Here is a 25679-nt window from a genome sequence, read left to right as displayed (position 1 = left end):
AAATCATTAAGTAATTTAAGCTGGCTATACTTCAGGGTTTTTTTTTGTCGTTCAATCAGCGGGCTGAATTAAAAAACAAATAGAACAGATTTCTCCTTAAACATTTACGATTGTTGATGCATGAATCAACGGCTGTTTCCTTTTTATTCTTACAGCGGTCGCAGTTTGCTGTCAGTATGCACAAAAAGTGCATGCAGCTGATGGGCTGTAAGCACTGTTCCTTTGAAGAATCCACAACTCTGCCCCAAGTTACACCATTAACCTCACTTCTAAATATCACCCAAACTCTCCTCTCTGTTCCTCCCATGACCTCCTGCTCTGTAGCTTCCTCATCACCTCCACCTATGCTCGCCTGGAGGACTCCATAGATATGTATGCACCTCCATATGTATCACCTGAAGTTAGTCCCGTGTGTAAATCTGTCCAGCTTAAGACTGAGATTTTAAAAAACGTTATCGCTCTAGTGCAATTAAAGATCAGCAGCAGCTTAAAGTAGTTTTAAGGTCAGCGCATTTTTTACCTTAATGCATTCTCTGCATTAAAGTAAAAAAATGTTCTATACCTTTCTGTGTCCCCCATCCCCCCCAAACGTACCCGTCAGCGCCGATTGTAACTGCCGTTGGTCCCCGAATTGATCCACCGCCATAGGCTCCTTCTGCTGTCAATCAACTTATTGGGCAGAGAGGAGGGGCGTTGCTGGCCACAGGGCTGTGTTTGTCTATGGACGCACACAGCCAAGGCTGGCAACAAGCACACACGGGTGTCTCCATAGCAGCAGTTAGCTGATGGAGGCGCCCGTGGAGGGGGCAGGCGGAAAACGCTGGGAGGACCACTGGAGAACGAGGAATTGAAAGAATAAAAAAAAAAAATACAAGATCTGCCATATCTACAGATAAAACAAACAAAAAAAGAGAAAGGTTTAATGTCCCTTTAAGTAGTATTGGTCCTCTAAAATGGTGTTATACACATGGAAGAAAGGTAAATAGCCGACAGTACACATTAGTTTACACATAAAACACACTGCTTACCAGCGATTTGTACTTCTTTTCCAGAAGCCTTAAAACCACAGTCCTGCTATAATGGGCATGCTGAAAGGCAAAAACAAGGCAGTGCAGTCAGTATAATTAAAAGTGTTGGGACTCGCATCAAACTCACTACTGGGCACTTTGACCCTTTCACATCCCGAACATAAAGGGAAAACAATATCATACACTATTAGTGTATGGAGCTTTATGCATTCTTTGGTAAGATATTTTAAAGCATAACTCTCTCCTATATGTGGTTTGAAAAACTCTATTTAGGCTTTGTAGAGACAGGATAATGTAGATACAATGAGGGGAATTTATCAAAACTGGAGCAGACAAAATCTGGAGCAGCTGTGCATGGCAACCAACCAGCCGCTCTCTTTCATTTTCAAATCCTAACTGAACAAACTGAAGATAGAAGCCGATTGGTTGTCCTGGCAACTGTTCCAGTTTTTGTCTGCTCCAGTTTTGATACAACATGACAATGTCTATGCTTCCTACTAGGGAGGCACCAATACCAGTTTTTCGGTATCAAGTACCAATTTTTTTTGGTATTCGCCAATAACGAAACTGGGCGGCGTGTAATGAATCACCACACGGCTTCCTGGCTAATCAGGATCCTGGGAGGCTTCCCGATTAGCCATCTCTCCATGCTCCCTCATCACTGGGGGCGGGTAATGACACGCCACCTGGCTTCCTGATTGGCCATCTTCCCGACCAATCAGGTAGCTGGGCGGCGAGTCATTACACGCCCTCCGGCTTCCTGATTGGCCAGGAAGCCGGCATCATGCTCCCTCGTCACCAAGTGAGCCAATCTAGTAAGAAGAACATGGAGCTGACATGTCCCGTGTCATACGCTAATATTAAAATGATATACTCATATAAAAACATATATACGTATATGCATTAAAAATGGCTTATAAATATGCAAATAGGTTTGATATCAACATAGAAAAATATATTGTACATGTAATGTCAATTAGTTATTTTAATATCACAATACTGCTAAGGTAAATATAATAATAATTACTATTAATAATAAATGTGCAAACTAGCAAAAAAGAAGCCTGTGCTAGGGAAGAAAAGTTGTGCATAGCCGTGGGTGGGCAGCGATGGTCACAGGATGTAGGCAAGGTGAGTGCCAGAAGCTCAATGTGTATGGTGGCTGTCACTACACCTGGGTGGGTGCAATTTTATTTGTTTTTAATCTTTTTTGTGTGTGTGTTTATGCAATATCACTTATTATATGTATTCCCGTTGTATATGTTCATAGATACCTTATACTTTAACAAAGATTTATCATTATTCTTTGGAATATAGTGGTGCGGATTAATATATAAGGTTTGTGGTTTGTTAAATAAAAGTGATAGTACATTTTGCACAGTACTAAGCCACCAGGAACACGTAACTTCATGAAATGAAACAAAACATATTTTTTTTCAATTACCATCCATTTCTTGAACCACACAGCCTTTGCATCAATCACAGACAAGTAAAAGACTGGTTCCAGCAGCATTTGAGAACTTGAATCCTGAGTTATAGTTAATAGGGATAATGTGCTCTCTATAATCTCTTCCATGTACCTAATTGGAGAGAAAAATGTTACTAATCAACTAAATGAACAAATAATTACCACTAAGAGTAGATTAGCATATTTGTTATTTTAGTTCTTTTAAATAAACATACTTAAGGCAGATTTATTTGTCAGGCCCCTGCCTAGATGCTTTAAATATATCTTTAGGTTTCTCTTTGCAAAGACAGCTGGGTGGCCAGAGATACACAGTAGATCAAACTTATAGCACCAATTCAGTCATGGTATAAAAAGCATAAAAGGGCCTTAAAAAATATAACTGAAAAAGTGGAACCCCCATCCCGCCAGCCTTTACTGGTGTCTTCTCCGGGACACGAAGAACCAGAGGAGCACTATGTGGCAGAGGGGGCACTGATCAAATTGTGCAAATTCATATATGGGTGCTTTTCTAGGTACTGTAAAAAAGATTAAATCCAGTAGGTAACCCCCAATCAACTTTTAGGAGCACAAGAAAAACAGCACCAGACAAAAAGCAACAGGACAATTTCCATTAGGATTTCATCCATTGCTGACTCTAATCTCCCATGTACACTTCCTGGTCCTTATGTTTCCTCCAGCTCCTCCAACCAAGCTCAGTACATCAGGGTGTGCCAGCTATAAGTGAGCTTGGAACCATATTTTAAGCAAAGTTAAGTAAACCTGACATTAGAGAAAGATGAGGGCTGCCACTATTGATGTCTCAAATTGCTAGCTGCCTAGCAGACACAATGACCCCACGGCTTTAATACGTTCAGAATCAATAACCCTTAACAAGCAATCCGATCAGGAGGTCGGACTTCATTCAAGATTTATATTTTAATTAACTCCTTAATGATATAAGGCCAAATAAAATGTGTAAGTGAAATTCTCAGATCTATCCAGTTATGTAAGGGTATATTTATAAACAATTCACAGAGCCATTGGCCCCTATGAATAGTCGTTCTGTGTGAATGGATGCACAAAACAAATGTTGCGGTTATATTTTCTTTATCTGTTGAATGCATTTTCAAATCTCATCTTGTAATACTGCATTATGGGCACTAGATGGAACTGAGGAGCCTAGGAAATAAATACTTATTTTCTGTGCTTTTTTTGCTCTATCTAGTGGCCATAATGCCATATTACAAGAGGGCATTTCAAAATACATTTGATCTATAAAGAAAATATAACAGTGAAGTCTATTCTGTGCATTAATTCACACAAAACAAATATTCACAGAGATTTGCCTGACCATTGGCTCTGCAAATAGTTTATAAATAATCCCCTTAGTGTATCCAAGTAAATTATACCTTGTTTTTTTCTGGACATTTTGGACCTTCTTTCGATGGTAAATATTAATGGAAATCTCTGTATTTTTTTCCAATTGATAACAAAAAGGAAATTGGCCAAAAATAGTAAATACATAATTTATTGAACATTAGCTGTATATTTCTTGCCATAACCATGACCCGCCACCAAAAATAAATACATTCCCCTACTCCTGCCATAACAATAGATACAACAAGAAACAATAGTGCACAGGGACAACACTAGACTGAGCAGCTGTCTGTTTAGCTTGGAGGAGCAGCGAGGGTGCTTGTATGTTGGAGGTTTTGGGGTTGTGTGTTTGTATAGAGGCACACAGCACCGGGAGACACTGCTTTTAGCTTTGCTGGGAACACTCACGCAAAAGGTTGCTCAATAGGACCCTGCAAGGGAGTGGAGCCACCAAACACATGAAATGTTATGCCGTGAACAGGGCACCTTATTAAACTGGACCAATGGCAAGTGGTTCAAGATCAAGTGGTTGAATACTAAGTAAGTCTTTCAATCAACTGCTGAAACTCTTTAAAACAAATAAGGGTTTAATAAGACTTGAATATAGTCAAGAACCAGCTGCACTCCTTACCGGAATAGTAGTAAACCTGCCAAGCAGGTGGGTGCTTGTAGTGACCACAGATGGCCCCGTGAACAATTGGCTATAGAGCCGCCGATCGTCTATATGTGAAACACCCGGCAACGGGTGTTTGTATTGGTCGGGTCTTTTCTGCCCGTGCGTGCCCGCTAGGGGGCGCGCGCGAGCAGAAAAAAAATGCCATCTGGAGACGGCAACCCGCCAATGCTGCAGTGCTGTCCGTCCGTTTTTTTACAACGGGCGGACGGCAAGTGGTTAATAAGACTTGAACTTGTCAAAATTCTTCAGTTATTACTGAGATTTACACAGCTCTGACAGACAGCACATCTAGGTTGCTGACCTGTCAATTTTTTCTACTGCAGTAAACTAACACGGTTTGATGAGACCCCTGCTACCCCATCACCCCCCCATATGCATAGAATGAGCTGTAGAACAGTAATGATGCAAACTATCTATCTGCTTCTCCTGTCAGCATGCTCCTTTTCAGCATATTGCTTATGCAGCAGAGCTTGACTGACCCCTAGAGCTGATCTTTCCTCTACCAGTCCGAGTGCCGCTGTGTAGGGATTAACAGGGTTTATATCGAAACTTTGAATTCTGTACATAAGCTGGCCATATATGGAACAAATTTCGATTTTTCAATCGATTTTTTCGAAGGAGGCGGTGGAAAATGTTCTGTTGAGCAATAACTGCAACCAATCAACTGAAGTCACATTCAGGTATTTTGACAGCCAGCTGGACTGAACACGAAATATCTTCCATAAATGAACAGCTTAATACTAATTGCATTTAAAAATACTTTGCATTACTGTAATTAATACATTAATAAAGGAATTAAATGGCGCGTTATACATCTGTCTGGAGCTTAACATTAATTATGACTTCCTGTCTGGAGCTTAACATTAATTATGACTTCTAAACAGATTTATTAAAAAATATGACATATTGATAACATACTTTTCTGGATGTCGAATCCAGAAAGATGGAACCTCCTTTTGGTAGTCATTTAACAGTCGAATCTGAAGGAACAAGAAAACAAATGCACGTGTCAATTTCCAGAAATAAATGGCATTTTTGTTGAATCACAGAAAAAGATATGGAAAACCGTTCTTTAATTACCTTTTTCAAAGTACGCACTACTTCAGGGTTGTTAATATCTATTCCAGTTAATAGTATTTGCCTGCGACTTTCCCTAGAAACAAATGACAATTCCAAATGTTTGGCTGGAAAAAAAAACAAAATACAAAACCAGTATAAATACAGTGTTTGCTGTCAACACAATAATAAACACAAAAGCACGTTTCTGAGTTAAAACACACAATATGCATGCACAACTGCAGATCTGCATGTGAATTATTCAACATTCTGGTTTCCCTGCCGCCTCAAGGGTCAAATACTTCAGCTGTGTGCAGAATGACTTATTACGCACTGTAAAATTCAATTAAATTTGACTACCTAGCATGCAGTTTAAAGACAGAAACTGCTAGGTGAGCTATGAATTGTGAGATAAAGTTTTCCTATAATAAGTCACCGTGACTGCTTGCTAAGGAAAAATATGTTTTAAAAGTATCGTTTGTAAACCATGGTTCAAAATGTCATTAGATGCTAGCTACAATGATATAAGCGTCTTCCATACAGACATTATTTAACATTCCAAGGATCTATGAAAATTATATCTCTCATGCATCCATAATCCACAGGTGCACAAACTTTTGCATGCTAGGGTCAATGTTCGATTGTTCAGGATTGCATAGATGGTGTGGTTACCCAATAACAGAGCAGAAAAGTATCTACTGTAATATTTCAGAGAGCCACAAAAAGTGACAGTAATGAGTTTCTAAATTTGAGTTCCTGGCACTAAAGCCATGCACCTCTGTTTTAACTCATGAGGATAGAAATATGGAAGCTGCCCTAGCCGGCTTGTTATTAAAAGGTAAAAGGCAACAGAGGTATCATCTTAATGATCACTACACTAGCTAGTATGCCAATCCTGTAGCTTGTTAGTCAGAAATGGCACCTACAATACCTTTCTCCTCTCAGGTTCACTTTAAAGCGAATTTAAAATACTAAGTTTTCTACTCTTAAAATCCAAGATAAAAGGTTTGTTTAAGCAAACAGTCAAGGCAGTGTATTGTCTTATAATGATTGCTGCTGAACTCTGAAGTTCCAGGGCGAGGTAAAAACATGACTTTCAAGTTCAGTGAGGGTAATACATAATTAAACATTTACTGCAATTTGTAAGCTATGTATTCAGTTCAGATCTTTCACGAATATGACAATATACTTGGATTCAAGGGTACAGCGAGAGCCTGTTCCCACCAGCAGTTTGCACTATTGCCAGGCTACTGGTAAGCATTTTCAAGTTTTGTCAAGGAACTGGCACAATGCACTGATTACAGCGCACCTCACGGTTTACCTTTTCTTTTTCTAACATTATTGAAATGTCACAAAGTGACATTTCATTCAGATCTACTCACTGCAGTGCATTGCGGTACACTGCTTCGCAACACGTTGAGCTCTTTTTCAACACACACCACTAGAGATGCACCAATACTTTTCAGATACCAGTGCCGATACTTGCCATTTTCTTGAGAACTACCAGGGTTGCAACGGTTGTAGTTGGGAACTGGCTCTGGCACTCTACCACTGTCCTGAAATCATTAGTCTCTATTGTTTTAGAAAAATTGTCACATGACAATAAACAAAAATGTATCAGTACATGTGGGCAAGTATCAGTACTTGTACTTGCAAAAATGGTATCGGTGCATCACTTTATTTATAAAAACAAAATACATTAAAACAGAAATGTACAAATCACAGGAGCTCTGTGTGCTCCTTACAAATGACAGCTGCCTCCTAACTTGAATTTTTCTCTAGTCTTATCTTGGAGCTCTTAAAGTATCTGTACTTGTACCTTGTACGGTACTTGGCATCAGTGCAGTCCTACAGACCACCATAACGCAGTGGAGTGAACTGACTTAGGCTGTCCAGTACAGACCAATGCATTGGTGTGAACAGGCTCTTGGGGTCCTACAGGCACACAATCTAGAAATTGTAGACAGTGGATGACACCTTTTCTTTTTTGCCTCTCTTTCCTCTCTTTTCCTCTTCTTTGCCCTCTCTCCTCCCTCCCCAAACTTTGTCATCTATCTCTTCTTCTGTCCCACTCTCTTTACTCCCTTCCTTGGGTACCGTGTATAATGCTTTAAGTTAAAGTGTATTTAAACCCTTACAATGAACTTCTCCTTTTTGGTCTGCTAAATATACCATTAAAGTTTTCGTTATATCTATTTGACAAGTGCAAAAAATACCCGTTGATTTTTCCAGCAGTCTTGTGAGATGATAACTTCCTGAGCACAAGGAGGGGAGATGGAGATAATAACGGGGGGTGGGGCATAAGTGTAGGGCTATGTACTTTCAGATATGATGCAGACAGGACTAACACCATATGCTTAGGATTTTGAACGCAAAAGACACTGTGATATCAGCTCAAACAAAAAAAAAACTAAAAAGGAGCACACTATATTTCTGGCACTTTAACAATATTTTCCATACTTGCAGTGTGTTTAAAAGGCTAAAACAATTCTAGAATGCTCATGTGTATTCTAAAAAATTAACTGATTTTTGCTTCCTGTTCCCTTGGGCCAAATGTCTTGTGCTGCTCCCCTCCTACCCCAGCCAACTGGCTAGCCTTAGTATTTATGATGTGCAAGTGGCTTTGGGACACCCCCTTGGCAGCTCTGCCACCCTAGGCTATAGCTTGTATTAACGATGTAGCAATCTGTCCAAGATTTTAGTCTCTGCAGGCAACTGTGGTACACCCAAGATATTAGGTACTTGACAGCAGCTCTTGCTCAGAATTAATAGATCCATTAATGTCACTACATGCATCACACAGTTCTAAATCATATGAGACCCCTGGTAGCAAGGAAATATCCTAGTTAACCCAGTATGGTGTTACCCATTCCTAATGGATAAACTGCAAAGCCAATTTTGCATTATGAGGTGGCAGTATTTTGCAATACTGGTGTAAAAATGCATTAACCACGGGTATTTTAGCTGGATCAGCTTAAAATGCTTATTATTACTGGCATGGCCAGTTTTTATTTTCATTGAACATTTTTCTGTGGCTCTCTAGCACACTTCTTATAATTTCTCTAATTTAAAAGATATGGAAATACATTAGGTCTTGATGCCATCTATCTGTATGTTACGCCTTCATTTCAATCTAACCTTTGTTACTTTATTTGACAGAAGAATAAAGGGAGAGATGTATACCTATATGAAGAACATTTATCTCAATGGAGAGATGTTGATTCAATGCAGAAAAGCAATTACATACCTGGATGATAGGACAGGAATAGTGCAAAATGAAAACATGTTCTCTATTGTCCCTTTTCAAATCCATCATCTGCCTTTGTAAAGTGCCCTTGAGAACTGAATATTTCTTTGCAGACATACAGGCTCTTGCCAAAGGTCAAGGATAGCCTTATATACTTTCATTACAAAACTTAGTAAGCTATAGTTGAGTGGTATGCCATAGCCATTTCATATTAAACATAATACATATTCAACTATATTATAAAGTATTTTCATAGAGCTTACGTCTTCCCTGTTTGGTTGTTTAAAATGGGGATAATATTCACCCACCTGCCATCCACTCTGCATAGAGTTATTCTCCATATGATTTGGGACAGTGCTATAATTCGACTCTTTGGGTCATAAATCACTACTTTTATGTCTCAGAATTTTACCATTCTCAACATATGTAGTTCCTTGGTATTTTTGGAAAATTATAGTCTTGAATAGGGTATCCACTACAGCTCGACCCTTGTTAAGACTAGTCAACAGGTTAATACATTATACTGTATGGGATAACGTATGAGGCAAGAGGATGTTCCACTACCGTTGACAAGATATGGGGGCATAGATAGTTTCCCCCAATTCCTGTGAACAACTGTCTTCCATGTGATACCTTTGTCTATGATCTAATAACCCCAACATCACCACTGGATGAAGAAACATTATTTTAATGTTAATGGACAATCTTATACCATACAGACAACACTACTTTACCAATTATTTTATTATTTGCTCCAAATTGTTAGTTCTTACAAAATAATGAAGCGCTTAACCCTCTTACTGCCATTGGCATATGTCATACAGTGGAACAATAACGTTTCCAGCTGGCCAGGTCAGTATGCCTCATGTCAGCTACATTCAGCCTTGTGCTTTAAGCTCATGGTTGCTTCAGTGCCCAGGAACTTATAATAGAAGGCTCCCCCTGATTCTTCTGTGTAAATGAACAAGTGTCATCATACCCCCCCACCCCCATCACCGCTGCTCTGTATTATTCCCAACTGCTGCTCAATCCTTCCCGCTGGGCATCAACAATCTGCTTCCCTGCTGTCTCTGGTAAAACAGGCAGGATAGGAAGGCACACAGAGCAGAGCATGCTGCCCGACACTCAGTATAAAGGAATAAGCTTCAGGTGGAGAGGATCCAGCTACAGTTGGGCGGCGGATTAAAGATGCAGTGCGGAGGATCGGTAAATATGTGCAATATTTACCGAAGCCCCTAATAGCAATAAAAATAAATCTTCTAAAAAATGCAATACAATGTGGCAGCCACATGTGCAGAACCGCCTACAAATGTAATCTTTCTTCATGTGTGATTGGCTTACAGGTTTTCCCAGAACTCTGCTCCAATATACAAGTAATGTAGTCATCCCCTGTAATAGAATTTTGGTGAGATACCCCCTAAAGGTTAACTACTTTTAAAAAAGGTATGCAAACACTGCTATTTTCCTCCATAAAACACTAAAATTACAGAAGGTGGTTATAATGAACTAGACCCTCCCATTCAGGAATCAGTCAGGAAAGAACAAGCAGAAAACAACAACTTTTCTTCAAAACAGAAGCATTACACTTTAATGTATACCATGTACCGATGTACCTGTATTTGTTTAACTAACTTTTTTATATTAAAAAAATAAAAATGAATGCATTATCAGAAAAGGGAAGACAAACATACATACCTAAACTTGTATAGACTTCTCTTGCCATATTCAGTGATGATGAAGAAAATGTTTTAGCATAAAAACGTAGAATTCTTTCCTAAAATGAACAACATACATTAGTTGTGTGTGCCTGGTCACAAAGGAGCATGCATGTGGCCCTACCTGGCTAGTGCCATCAGCTAGAAATCATTAATCTATGTTCTATGTTCTAGAGGAAAATGCATCAACATTGTCTAACTTGACGTCAGTCATTACTGTTGTCTTTAATGCCAAAACATTTGTTTTTTACTTGCATAGAGTGGGCAAGAGATATAACTCATGCAGTCTGTGATCCCAAAGGGGAGATTTACGATCACTTGTTATCTCAACAGTGAGGGACGAGAAATCTTTCCATTGGGGACACAGACTGCATCAAAATACTTTTGTCAATAAACTGGTAAAGGGTTAAACTTTTTGTTGGGTATTATTACTGTCTGTGTCTTCCTGCCCTGGTGAGAATTGCTGCCCTCATTCCAAGTCCCACTGCAAAAGGGACAGGAAAGGAAGTGAGGTGAAATCTATGAACGGCAAAAAAAACTTGGCTTAAGTATTTACTCAGTCTATCCAAAACTAAAAGATAAACAAAAAAGGTTTTGGTGGGAGCTAACTAGACAATTCTACTTTCAAGGAATAAACACATATGGGAGGCATTGACAAAAAAAGTAGCACAAATCAAGTCCTTCAGTGCAAATGCAGAAGGTGATGTATATTAATTGGCACAGTGCAACTCCTGACAAAAACAATTCATGACAGACACTGAAAAGTTGCAGTACATTTGATTTAAGCACCATTTGCCATGTCTGTGATTGCACCTGCCACTGTGGTTTCCTTTTAACAGTTTTATAAACTTGGAAAGCTTTGTCCTATAGCTGCCTTAAGCACTTTAATCAAATTTAGCAATGCTTATGATAATCTGGAAGTCATTTTGTAAGAACTGTAAAGCATGCCCCCTTAAGACGTTTATGGTTATATGCCTTATTTGTCCATGTGTAGATGTGGTTTGATAACCTATGCTTGGAAAGATCTTGTACTGTATAGGGTTATGCAGAAAGGTTTCCTTCCAAACACAAGAAGGTACAAAGTGCACAAGTAGTTTGTCACGTTGAGCAAATGACAGCTAAGGAGGGCATTTGTGCAGCCATGGGAAATAGGGGTTTAGAAGGCACAGTTTTCTGAACCCTCAGAGCAGTTATATGATGTCATAGAGTATGTTATGTATCAAAATGGAATCTAAACAACAACCTAGCACACATATAGCATCAGTGTGCACTGATGCTCAAATTTAGAACAAAAAATGTGAGTCCTAAGACATAACACACAGTAATGTAATTTTAGAGCAAAGCAGACATATATAATACTGGGAAGCTTCACACAAAAGAAACGCTGCCATCCAAAACATATAGGTCAGTCTTAAATAATCGATCCTCAGCCAAAGTGCATTTAAAAGCAAACACTTCAGTGAACATGAGTAATGATATGTGGAAGCATTTACATTTTTATTTCTAATTCAACTAACGGAGAACTAATTATCTGCATACACATCAAACGCAGTGATTAATTGGAGACCAGAAAAATACCAGACTTAATGGCCAGATCACCGAGTGAAAATAAAGTTAAAAAAACAAAAATAAAACCAATTCTGCCATACACATGTAAGTACTGGTAAGCTTAAATAGAATACATTGTTGCTTTTGGGTTTAGATACACTTTAAGCATATTTTGCAGTGTTTTGAGTACATAGGACTGCACAAGAGTTGTCTAGTGGTTCTGCTGGAGAAAGCTATTAGATTGAATATAAATAAGTGTGTTACCCACTATTTTCTATCTTAATCTCCGGTGTCATCTCAGGGGTCAAAAAAGCAGGAGTAAAAAAAGGAGTAAGCAAAGTGAGAGTGTAATTTTAAAAAATGTGGCTTAATGATAAACTACACGTATGCAGTTTCTTCATTTAACTGCTGTGCCATAATTATTATGTTATGGTAAAATTGCACGCCAGAGAGATATTCCTAGTGGCTGTTCAGATGTGAGAAGGAGCTTCTAGAGAAATATCCCAATAGACAAGAGATTTTTAGTTATTAATATTCAATGTAACTGGACCGATTCTTTACATGTATTTTGTCAAGTTAAACAAAGGAAAATGAAAGAAAATGGTAATTTATATGCCGGGGGAAAATCAAACAGGTTTTAATTTCTGTGACTAACAGATGTGAAGTTTTGGAGCAGATATAATAAAAATCAAGCATCCGCATTACATACTCAATTCAGTGATATCTGCAACAAACTTAACAGGCAAAAAAGTCAATTCTCTACTTACTTGGCTTGTAAATTACTTTTGCAAAACGCACCAATCATACACAAGACTGAAATTGTCTTTCCACTTATCCATTTCCTAAAGTTAAACACAGAGGAAAAAGCAATTCGCTCTGTGCCCATGTTCTAATTCCTCTTAATGTCTCAAGTAACTATGCCCTTTAAATCAACAACCACAAGCATATTTAGGACTTACAAGACATATAAATGAAATCAATTCAGCTAAATGTTGCTGAATGCATTGCAGAGAGAATTTATTTCAGCTTGTTTTTCAGGTACAAAAAAACGTATCCAGTTCTTATAGCTGTACTTCGATATTAAAGGATGGAAAAGCATATTAAAAGGATGGAAAATACTGCATTAACAATTTTCCTGCTGCATACTCCAACTAAAGGAAAACTAAGCAATAAAAATGAAAATTGTTAAAGATTTAATTTAGCATTTATATACTTTGTGTAAGCCATTTTTGTAATTTTATTTTATTTAACATTAGCTTTCTTCTTACAGCAGCTGCATTTTTAATTTTCTAAAACGGTCAAAAAATTCAAAAGTGCAATATGGCGACCTTGTACTCCCCCCAGAAATGCCACTTCCTGCATCTGTGATTAACTGACTGATTTTCTCAGAAGTCTCCACTAAGATACAAGTTCATTTTTAGGCATTACTTGCAACAGGCATTTTAGATAGTCCCTAGGGGTTAATTACTACTAGGGATGTAGACACTGCACATTTCTTCTTTACAGCACAGCATGTCCACCAGCTCATTATAATGAGCTCCATCAGACCCTCCCATTCAGGAATCAAGGTGGAAAGGCCATGGTGAAAAAAACAGCTATTTCTTCAGAACAGAAACAGGTAGGAAAATGCAACAAAGTTTGCTAAAACCCTTGCAATGTACATTGATCACTTGGAGGGGATTGATTTCTTCTCAACAAAAGCGGAGTTACATTTTAAATTACTGAAAAAGATGACGGAAAAAAAAGATACACATAGATCTTGAAGATCTTAATTGAAAATATGAATCTGCATTTCATCAACACCTTATTAAAAATCTAGTAATGCCATGACTATACTGTGTAAGTAAAACAATAATTTTGTACAGTAAAAAGGTGGGTTTTTTTCTGGGGAATTACAAAAAAAGAAATAGATTGGCAAAGGATTATCAGTCTGAATGACTGTATAAGCATGATGATCTGTAAATAGCTTAATCCAGCAATAACATTGTATATGCCTTATATCTTAACATTTTGGATTTCTCTTATTTTTGGGTGGAGCATTCAAATAATCTAGTTAGGCTATCCTAGACTTTGTAGACTGATCGAACGCCAACCCACAATCCAGCCACACGATGTACAAACAAAGGTTGAAGTGCTGCCATGTTATTGCATATAGAATGGAGACAGGTGGTATAATAGTGATTGGGACAGACTTCACAACCTTTGTTGTTCCTAGAAGTTTCCTAGAAATGTTAAGGCTGGGTGCTCCTGAACATTCAAGTTTTAATAAATGCCCTTAATCCCCTATAAAGTTCTCCAGATATTTAGCAAATTATTTCATGAGCATTTGCAGATTCTTCTTTTCAGAAGCCCCTAATCCAGGGGTGCCTATTAGGTAGATCGTGATCGACCAGTAGCTCTCAAAGCTGATGCTGGTAGGTCACGAAGGGTGTGAATGGTGGCCCCTTTATTCCATTTTGGTATATTTATTTAGCTGTACACACATGATTACCTATTAGCCTGAGTCTGCTGAGCCAAGCTCCCTGACACCTTCCTGGTGGATACTGGTGGTTGAAGTGCTATGTATTACATCAAAGAATATTAGTTTACACAGCCTGTTGCAAAAAAGAGCAAGGTGAGCCAGGAGAGAGAGCGGGGAGAGACACACAGGAGAGAGAGGAAAGACAGCCAGGGGAGAGAGAGCAAGGAGAGACAGCCAGGAAAGAGAGAGCAAGGAGAGACAGCCAAGAGAGACAGCCAGGAGAAAAAAACGAGTAGAGACAGCCAGGAGGATGAGCAAGGAGAGACAGCCAGGAGAGAGAGAGGGAGGTAGTTTTTTTTTCGTTGGTAGATCTCATGTAGCTCTTCATTTGAAAAGTAGATCTTAACACAAAAATTGTGGGCACCCCTGCCCTAATCAATCTGTGAATATGCTAATTGGTATCTACTTCACTCCTTTCTCATCTTCTTATGATTGGTCAAAAGTGGTTTTATCTATGTAACTTGCATTTTATATTTCATGACTTACAGGGAATGCAGGGATCAATGTAAGATTCACGTCTCAAACACATGTCAAATGTTTAGAAAAATGCTTCAAGATGCTTAAAGACCACAGGTGCCTGTCGTTATATTCCTTATACACATTATTAAAACGTCAACATTTATACATCATACCAATAGCAGCAGCTTAAAATGCAACATAATGATCTAACATATGTGAAATTCAAAGTCATTACAGGCTGTTATCTTCACTTAACATGTCTGGCAAAGACAAACCATAATATGGCCACAGCAGGGTACCAGAAGTCTTTGGATGTAGCTTATCATTGTATACACATAGCGGTCTTAAATTGGACCTAAGATCCATCATGACATATATTTTGATAATGGACAAGTCATAATAAGGCCAATATGATTACCGTTTAGTGTGAGATAATTTGTGTATGCTCAGTTGATCCAAATAATTCTTTAAGAACAATAAAATAAAAAAACTGTATGTGTTATATAAAAATGATGGCCTAAATGTAAGAATTGCCTCTTTTGGGAACAAAATGAAGAGAATATGTTGCATCAATGTTAGTTTAATTGGCCAGGAAAACCTAAACACATATACTGTTTATTTAAACATAAAAACATTATTAAAAAGGCAGTTCAACCGACTTTTTAATAATTGACTGAAGTTGACCATGTATAAAAATGGTTGCGGATTATGTTTTAATGCATTGTGTTTAAAATATAGGTATTTCAAAAATACTGACAAATGAAGGGGAATACTTATTTTAAAAGTGCGGGGGAAAAAAAAAAAAAAGATGCTTTTACAGTGAATGTGGAATCGGGATCCGCCAGCGACAGAGTGAGGTTTTTATGCAGGACACTCCAGGATTCACAGTTCAGAACATCAGAAGGAGGAGCAGAGCATAAAGTCTGCATGGCTTCTTTCCGTACCTATAAATATAGAAAATGTATTATAATAAGTGAACATCCTTAATCAGAAAGAAACGTCCACAATGCTTGCACATTCAACAGCTTGCTTGGATGTAAACAGACATCTGTAAAAGTGGAGATAACTGCAGGGCACAGTGTATGTTAGTGCTGGTTTGCACATTGGTGGAATCCGATTATAGCATTGTCTACATTGTTTTCACCATTATATACGAGTCCTGGGATATGCTGGATTCCTGCAAAACCCCTTTTCCTGCTTACTATAAATGTAATAACTGGGGGCGTTGCCAATGAGAATTCTTTGACAGGCTTTACTTGCATATGCACATTTGGATAACCATATCTGCTCATTAGATATGCATGCTGATCTCTAGCAAACAGATGAGTGGACGTACAATGGAGAACCAATGTCATCTGTCAAAGTTGGAAAATAGTCTGGTGTTGGAAATTTAGATGGTTATTCACTAACGAGCGGGAGGATCCAGCCGTAGCTTCAGCTGATCCTTCGGCTCACTTTGGCCGCCGGAGTCCTTCGGTTCAGTCGAAGCGAAGGGCTGCTGTACGGGTCATGGCTGTGTCATGGCTGGCTCTGCCAAGTTGCTGTCCTTCAATGACAGACCAGGGTCCTCAGGTTATTTGAGGACACTGGGCTGTTATTAAATGACAACAAATGGGCAGAACCGGTCATGACGTCATGGCCGGCTCCACACAGCTGTTTTCATTTGTCGGTGAATAACCCTCCTAGAGCTCTACAGATGGACAGAGTGCATTAATCTCTAAAAGTAAAGGAGTGGTCATTCACATAAAGAGCATGATAGCATTTTACCTGTAATTTACAATGACATGGAAATATTGTACAGTAAATATACAGTACAGGACACGGGCTCCTTTAAATCATAGGCCCTGGGACATCCCAAAGCAATACAACTGAGGAGTGGGCTAGACAGCAAACAATGATAACAGGACTGCAAGAACCTCAAATCAAAAAGTAGCCTGGAGAACCTTATGGCTGAAGCTGGCGTCAGCAGAGGCCTGAGCATCCACATGGTAAAATTTTACAAATGTATGAGCTTGCAAATCTGAGAAAAAGATGCCTGGCCCTGAAAGGTTTAAGAGGCACCGAAAGACCTGGTCGAGTGAGCCTTAACCAGAAAGGGAGAAACCCTGTCCTTTAAGGCATAAGCTTAATAATGACCTGCCTAATCTACCTAGCAAAAGTGGAATGAGAAACAGGGCACCCCTTGCAGGAGCCATCAGGAAGGATGAAAAGGTTATCTGATTGAGGTATAGAGGCAGTAACTGAAAAGGTAAATTGCCTGCACCACATCCACACAGTTTTCGAAATCTATTTGGGATGCTTCAATGTCCTGATTAAGGAGGTAAAAATAAACCACCTTGGAAAGAAATGTGGCTTGTGGTCTCAGCACCACCTTATTCTTATGAAGAAGAAGCCTCTTTACGGTATAGGGCCTCTAATCCCAAAACCCATGTTGCAGACATGATAGCCACAAGGAAACCACCTTACAAGATCAGTCCCCCAAGGTAATACCCCTAATGGGTTAGAAGGGAGGCCTCTGGAGAGCTAATAAGACCAGATTAAGATCTCACCCGATAAGGGAAATGAATGTAGGAAGCAATATCAGCTAACACTTGTACAAAAGTTTTCACCAGAGGGTAAGCAGCAAGCTGCCTTTGAAAGAGAATATTGCCCGTCTACAAATGATAACTTTATTTTAAAAACTCCTGCATTCCAAAAAAGGTCTACATGATTTAAGTAATGTTATCAACGGGCCATTAATATATTTTATATATGAGGTTCACTGGCCCCTTAAAGCCAGTCAGTCTGAATGATGACAGAGGCATGGTGGCACCCCACTCCCAGCAGCCACAGCAGAGACCCTGGCCAAAATCACTCTGGGAGTGGTAGTACCATTCTAGTAGAATTGTTAAAAACAAAATTAGGTTTCAAGTATACTTTAAACAGAAAGTTGTTCTATTACACGTACCTCCTCAGGCTGCCTTAGATCTAACTGTTCAGCAATAAGCTGCAGTTGTTCCTGGTTCATAAATGTATAACTCTGCAAAAAAACATACAGATGCTATAAAAGTTGAAATACTGGCATGCATTATATTTTATGATAATGAAATAAAGTTGTACAGTTTTCTTTTATTCCAGTCCTCAGGTCCTTTAACAATTTCAGCAAGCACTATTCCATAGCTGTTCAGCATCTGACTGCAATAGCAATGCTGGACTCCCTATCAAAGATTGAAGATGCTAGATTACCATTTACACAAAGCCCCCAACCACATATGTTTACCACATCCATGCAACATGAGGGCCAGTATTACTAGTATTACTGACCAGTAATTACCATAGCTGTTTCATGTGAGGGTGTCAGGCCGAGAAAATGGGCCGGGAGTGGAACCCCTTGGCAGGGACGAAATATGTCCAAAATCGCAGTACAAAAGGGTAATCCAAATTGAGTAGTTAAGTCCAGTTCCGGGTCGTGGCAGGCAGCAAGAGTCGTAGGTGAAGGGTCAGGCGAAAGGGTCGGTAGCCAGGAAGTCAGTCCAATAAAACAGGTTCACAGGAGGGAGCTGGGTGTTCACCATAAAGGTAGAATAACTCAGCAATGAGTCGAGGCTCTGACCAGCCTTATATACACCAGGGCAACCAGGAAGCCTCCCCAGTCAGGAGCCAATCGCAAGGCCGAGGGCAGTTGGTGAATGCTGGAGTCCTCCCCCAGCCTGAGTAGCACCTGGAATGTGGGATGGCGCACTACTTGCGCGCTTCCGGGCATGCGCACGTGGCTTGCATACCGCGCACCCGGCGCGCGACTCGCCATGCGCACCGGCCACACCAGTTGCCCTGCCAGGAGGAGGAGCCTGTGCCCGATGCCCTCGCCGGCGAGCCTGGTGAGGAACGGCCCCCCTGGGTCCCTGACAGAGGGAGAGGTTGGGGTACTTGAGGACTGAAAGTGGAAACAACTGTATGCAATGTGATATATAGGGTTACATTAGGTTGACTAGATTTATTTTAGTGTTCTAATGGTACTTCAAACAGGAATGGCACCTGGCCTGTATTTTTCCAGCATGACTGGTAAAAATGTGGCATTTTATCAATGTTATTAATAGTAAAGAGACTATAAGGCTGGTATTTTGTTCCTGGAAAAGGCGGCAGTCCTAGACTCAAATGAAAATTCATGCCTACAAGATCAAGTAAAATTGGAGGTTCTAAAGTTTATGCATAGCCAAAACATTTTTTTTGTGTTGGATAGAGTAGGGAAGGATTAAAACCCCTGGATGTTATTTTATTTTTATTTTCCCTGTGTACCATGCGGAAATTATCCTTCACTTCCTGTCCCACATGCGTTATAGTAAGTTAGAGGAAATCTCCCAAAATGAGGTACTTTGACTGATATTTATTCTGTTATGCAACAATATACTAAAATGAATTTGATACCATTTTTCGGTGACAGATAGAGCTTTCTTTTGATGGTATTTAATCACCACTGGGGGTTTTTTATTTTTTTTACTATATAATGAAAAAAAGTACCAACATTTTTGAGAAAAACTGTTCTCCCTATATATGTTATAAAGCATTCATTACCCACATTTTTGGTAAAACATAGAAGATGGGGTCACGTCAGGTAAATAGCAAAAAGTTCTCCAGCACACTCACTATCATGCAAAAAAAACTTGTCTAACCACTAAGGTTAAAAACAGTGGTTTTAGATGCGCATCTTCTGCAGAATATGTGAAAGCCGCACTGCCTCGTCAAGGCTCTTCTGTGTAGTGTGGTCCTAACTCTAACCTATGATAGTCTCCATCTTGAAGCACATGTAGCAAAAGATAAAATTGGATGCAGGTTCACCAGGAGGCAGGCCAACCTCCTTAAAGGCACAGGGACACACAAGGGACCCCGCACATCGCAGCGGCAGCTGAGACTCCCAGTGTGTCACTGCACCAAATCAGTCAAGCAAAACAAATGACAAGTGGTGATATGTAACCCATGTAATCGTTATTTTGGCACGTAGGCACACCCGATGCATAGTTACGTTTATATGTGGGTGCACGCGGGGCTGAGGCCTTAAAATGTTTTGTTTTTTTATATGCGACTTTTTTTTTTTTTACACTCAAATATTATTGGTATTACATAGGGGGCTAACAAACAACCTATGTGATAGCTAAAATACAATGACAGGTCCTCTTTATGGAGAAATCAGGGGTTTCTAAGACCCCTAATGTCACCTAGGGACCCCCAAAGAAGCTAGTGAAGCAGGGATCTGCTTCACCAGCTTCTTCTCTGGCTATAGCAACCAGAGAAATAACAGCTACAGGCAGAAGAGATGTAAAACATATCACTTCCACCTTCAAGCATCGGAGGAGAGAGCAGCAGTGGGAGAATGCTGATCTCCCCTACGTTTACAGTGTCAGCAGCAGAGGGTGGGTGCGGTAGCACAGGGGTGCACGCTGTTTATTACCATACAAGTGATCAGACAGCTGTAGAGCCGCCTGTTTGGAACAGCCGGTACCAGCTCTTTACATTTACTGCAAAATTGTGCAGAAAAAAAAGAAGACATACAAACATGTCCACCTACTGATAGGAGGTTGCCGTCCGTCCATTTTACAAACTTGACGGAGGGTCTAACCCTTCCCCACTCTATCCCCCCAAAAAAAGGTTTTGCTTAGAGATACACTACAAGGTAAATTAAGTTTTGGGCTCACACATATTAAAAGGTCTGCAAGAATACTTCAGATAGAAATCAAAGAGGCAAGAATGAAGTACCACACCCAAAGTGAGAGTTCAGTTAAGCTCGCCATACACCTATAGATTATCTGCAGATTTTATATGGTCAGATGGAAAACAGATTCCTCCATCTACGCTAAACTATGGGGATGGAGGAATCTCCCACTGGGCCAAGCTTCAGTATCTTGCTAGTCGGCCCCGCTGGCTCTCAAAATGCCTAAACACTAATCAGACTGTTCAGGTATTTTGACAGCCAGCGGGCCGACTAGCAAGGTACTGAAGCTTGGCCCAGTGTATTATGTATTTACCTCTTGCAGCCAGCATATATACACACATACACACGGTATATATACACACATACACATGCACACAAACACACCCTGTATATACACACACACACACTCCCTTTAATAAACATGGGTATTTGGAACTATTGTGTTCTATGTAGACATACCTGATTGAAAGATGAATCACTGTCAGAACAGTTATCAACATATCTATAAATGGGGTGTTCATGAAGTGCCTTTTTCTGCATTTCTCGATTTTTAGCTTGATCCTCTTCAAATTTATTGATCAACGTCTCTACAACAGCCATCATAACATTCTTAAGTGAAAGCATCATCTCTGTGTATCTGAAAAGAAAGATCAATATCTTACTGCATACCTAAAACACAACACTAAATTGCAGAAATACTCTATTTTTGGAACCTGACATTAATATATTTCTCTTTTTTTTTTAACTACCAAACTATGCCCACTGTCTTCCATCAGAAATGCGTATATCTGTATCACTGTACTTCGCTGCAGAGAAGGATTTTCTGAACACACATACGCAAGAGACCTCATTTTTATACCAGTCAGTTTTAATGAAGTCTATGGAGACATTGATACAAACCTAAAAGGTGCATAGTACAGGTCAATACCCAGCTGGACAAATAGCAAACAAAAGAAATGTATTACTAGGGACATATATCTTATTTACACATGGCTTAGTTGAAAAGGGTGAAACAGTATGATAACAACAGATGTCTGTGAAATAATCTCTTAATTTGCCAGGAACATTCCTAATTTTGATAGTGGAGAGACCATGTGATTTGCAAATGTTAGGTTTGTTTTATTTGAATGCAAGATCAAAGCACACTGTAGGTTATGTTGTCATAACAAACTTGTAGGTAAAGGAATATAGTAGTATAATTCTTGGTTCAAACTGAAAGTTAGCAAAAAGCAAGGAGGATAAATTATAGATAAGGGGCACATAGAGGAACTGATACGCCCCTGCCTTTTTTCAGAAGGAACACTGGTTTCTTACAGTAGAAATAAATGCTGTGCAGGTGCCCTCCAGATACCAGGTACCCAGAAACTATCAGGTTTTTCTAAATGTCACACAATGTACCAAAAATGAATAGCTCAAAAGATATATACATGAACGGACACCTCCAATTTTGGATTACCATTAGGGTCTGTGCAGATGGGCTTTAGGCTTGTGTCGATGCTATCACTTTGACATTAGTTTGAGACGCTTCTGAGATTATGCAGAAATCTTGACAGGTGCATTTGGCCTACAGTTAAGCTCCTTCAGATCTGCTTTTGACCTGTTTTAAGCAGGTTTGCACTCCCATAGACTTGTATGGGAACACAAAACTTGTTTGAAGGGAACAAAAGCCCATCAACACAGGGTAGTTTGTACATGTGGCCAACACCCTGTAGAATAAAATAGTGTCAGTTGCAAATTTTTACGTTGCACGATATTAGCGCAACTCTTTATCAAACCCAAAAATGTAGTTAAAAATGCACTTAAGAACATTTTGAATTTTTAACACAATAAAATACCCATTTTTTTGTAAAACATAAAAGATGTGGTTACGACGAGTAAATAGATACCCAACATGCCCAGGTAAACAATTTTGTGCCTCTGTGAAACAGCTACAAACTTCAGTACCTCAAAAAGTCCATAGACGACGATTTAAAAGCCCCCACGGGTCATCAGTTTGGAGGTACGTGTAAATATTGGCCTAGAATTATTGCTCTCACTCTAGTGTGCCTAGCGATACCAAACATGTGTAGCACTGTAGCGCGATCAATGTTTTCTTATGTATACGCACCCGACGCGTGTTTGCGTGGATGCATGCATGCTCACAGGGGCGGGTCTCTTTAGACCCCAGATATTTCACCCTAGCCCCCCCCCCTCCCCCCCAACAAAAAATTATTATATGAAATACAAAAATGTAAAAAAAACAATTTTTAATAATAAAAAATATGTGTAAAAAAAACAAAACAAAAAACTAATAGAACAAAAAAACCACAACCCCACCAATTTCAAAATATTTGTTATTAACTCAATACAGTATTTTAGGGCTTTATCAATTGAATTGTGTATTTGTATCGATTATTAATTTGAGAAACATTTGCGCAATTATCGCAGGGCCTACAAATTTAGTAGCACCAGCTTTGTATTCTACCGGGCCTGTGCTTTCAGAAAATATATGGTTTGGGGGGGTCTTATACAAACGCTAGCAACACAGCAGTTGAAAATCAAATCAATGGGGAAAATTGCAAAAATGGAGTGGCCTGCTGTGCAAAATGTTCCGGAGGGCTTGGCAGCGAAAGGGTTAAATCTGCTGAAACGTGTACCATGCATGAACTCATCTTGGGATCTTGTGAGCAGCAGAGCCCTCTATGGATGACCTCTTTCCAATAAACCAATCTAGAGGTTTTATTTCAGTGACCATCATCGCAGGACATCATTGTGGTGTCATTTTCAGACAGCACACATAAATGTCACTAGATAAAGAGAATGGAGTAGCAGCCCCTGGTTCTCGCTGCTTCTTGGTAGCAGTAGCAGTTTAATTAGTATTCACCTGTCGCTGTGTTGCACAGTCAACTCCATGAGAAGCACTTCAGCTCGGTTAGTTCCTCTGATAATCGTGACTTTGCTACTGATTTTCTTCTACTCTGGTGAATACTATGCAGTCTAGTATACCTTCACTGAAGAAATCCCTAAAACAATTGAATGCTATATCTACTTTCCTTTATGGGATTGTCTTCTTGCAAAAACATGTCATTCATCCCATTGATTTTGCTGAACTTACAGCCGACAAATAACTGATCATTTTCTTGCATTTTTCAGTGCGGAGAATGTGGCCATAAAGTTTCAATGCCAAAGTCATCTAGATGTTCATGATGTTACAGCACTTCTCATCAGGGCGACTTTATGATGTCTGGCTGCTGTATTAATGTGGTCAGAGATCAGCAGCTGTCACCGAACTCTGGTTAACTCTCATATATTCTCTTATGTTATACTCAATAATGCAGTTATGCGATTCAAATCATTTTCCCACTCTGTTATCAGCTTTTATGGAAGATGAAGGATACTATTGCATTAACTGCCTGATCGTTAGCCCTTTGACTCTGTTCTCAAACAAGTTGGGAAAAAAAATGATACTTTGACAAATGATTATTTTAATGATGTGTACAGCAGCTCGTCATGTAACAAATGTTCATTTCAAAACCTGGAGCAATAATATTTAGAACAATTGCAAACAACACCTTAGTTATTATGGCAGTAAAAAATGAAGAGATGCAAAAACAATAATTAACCTAAAAAAACAAAAAAACAACATATATTGCAATTAGTGTTTGCTTCAATGTATTTGTGTGCATGAAATGATTGTTAATTACATTCAAATAATTACATATTTCCAGAGGTTATTTTCAACACACTACTACTACATACACACTATTATTAGCCCTTTACATGGCTTTAGTACATGCACAAGTCTGCAATACTTTGTCTATATACTGCATTACTATAGTGCAGACTTTTTCAACCATGTGGTGCCTACTGCTTTCCTCAGGGGTACCTCCAAATTTTGCACAGCACCATGCTTTTCCATCATGCAGGCAGGCCTCTGATGTGAAGGGGCTTCTAATGTGAAAGGGGGAGCTGTAATGTAAAAAAGGGGTGGGGGGAACTCTGATGTTAGCCCCAAAAGCACCCTTTTGCTGCCCTTTTCTTTTTGCACACATTATACAATCCACATTTTAAGCCTGAAAATTAGTTAACACCCCCAAAACATTATATATGTTCTAAAAGCCAACACCCTGTAGAATAAAATAGTGTCAGTTGCAAATTTTTACGTTGCACGATATTAGCGCAACTCTTTATCAAACCCAAAAATTTAGTTTAAAATGCACTTAAGAACATTTTGAATTTTTAACACAATAAAATACCCATTTTTTTGTAAAACATAAAAGATGTGGTTACGACGAGTAAATAGATACCCAACATGCCCAGGTAAACAATTTTGTGCCTCTGTGAAACAGCTACAAACTTCAGTACCTCAAAAAGTCCATAGACGACGATTTAAAAGCCCCCACGGGTCATCAGTTTGGAGGTACGTGTAAATATTGGCCTAGAATTATTGCTCTCACTCTAGTGTGCCCAGCGATACCAAACATGTGTAGCACGATCAATGTTTTCTTATGTATACGCACCCGACGCGTGTTTGCGTGGATGCATGCATGCTCACAGGGGCGGGGCACTTTACATTTTTTTACAATTATTTTTGCATTTATTTTATTATATATTTTTTAGAAGTTTTTTTTTTATACTTTAATTGCTATCACACAGGGGGCTTACAAGACCCCCATGTGACAGCATATTGGTGGTGACAGGTCTTCTTTAAAGGTGATACTGGGGTTCCAAAAGACCCGCAGTGTCACCTATCCACTTAAAATAAGCTATTAAAGTGCAGATCGCAACTCAGTGACCAGATGTGATACAATACATGTCACTCCAGTCCCATAGAGCGGTGAGATGTGTGGGGACGGATGTTCCCTCTGGCACCGGCATGCTAGTCCTGGGCCCGCGGTAGGGGCAGAGAAGCCTGGGAAACACTGCGGGGGTGTCAGACG

The 25679-nt window shown here is 39.4% G+C and overlaps 1 protein-coding gene across 1 annotated transcript in view; it reads right to left on the bottom strand.

The window, feature by feature from the left end:
* TBC1D32 (TBC1 domain family member 32) overlaps positions 1-25679 on the bottom strand; it is a 232910-nt gene that overhangs the window by 193949 nt on the left and 13282 nt on the right. Inside the window, exons 3-10 of the mRNA XM_018563470.1 lie at positions 21220-21397; positions 18022-18093; positions 15893-16018; positions 10527-10605; positions 5609-5712; positions 5447-5508; positions 2473-2608; positions 1029-1088 (exon numbers count right to left, since the gene is read on the bottom strand). Coding sequence (XP_018418972.1) covers positions 1029-1088; positions 2473-2608; positions 5447-5508; positions 5609-5712; positions 10527-10605; positions 15893-16018; positions 18022-18093; positions 21220-21397 — 817 coding nt within the window. The remainder of the gene's footprint in view (positions 1-1028; positions 1089-2472; positions 2609-5446; positions 5509-5608; positions 5713-10526; positions 10606-15892; positions 16019-18021; positions 18094-21219; positions 21398-25679) is intronic.

Source organism: Nanorana parkeri, unplaced genomic scaffold, assembly GCF_000935625.1.
Source record: "Nanorana parkeri isolate BGI_ZX_2015 unplaced genomic scaffold, ASM93562v1 scaffold22, whole genome shotgun sequence".
Taxonomy (NCBI): Eukaryota; Metazoa; Chordata; class Amphibia; order Anura; family Dicroglossidae; genus Nanorana; species Nanorana parkeri.
The sequence above is the reverse complement of the archived record's forward strand: the minus strand, read 5'-3'. Positions and strand labels throughout refer to the sequence as shown.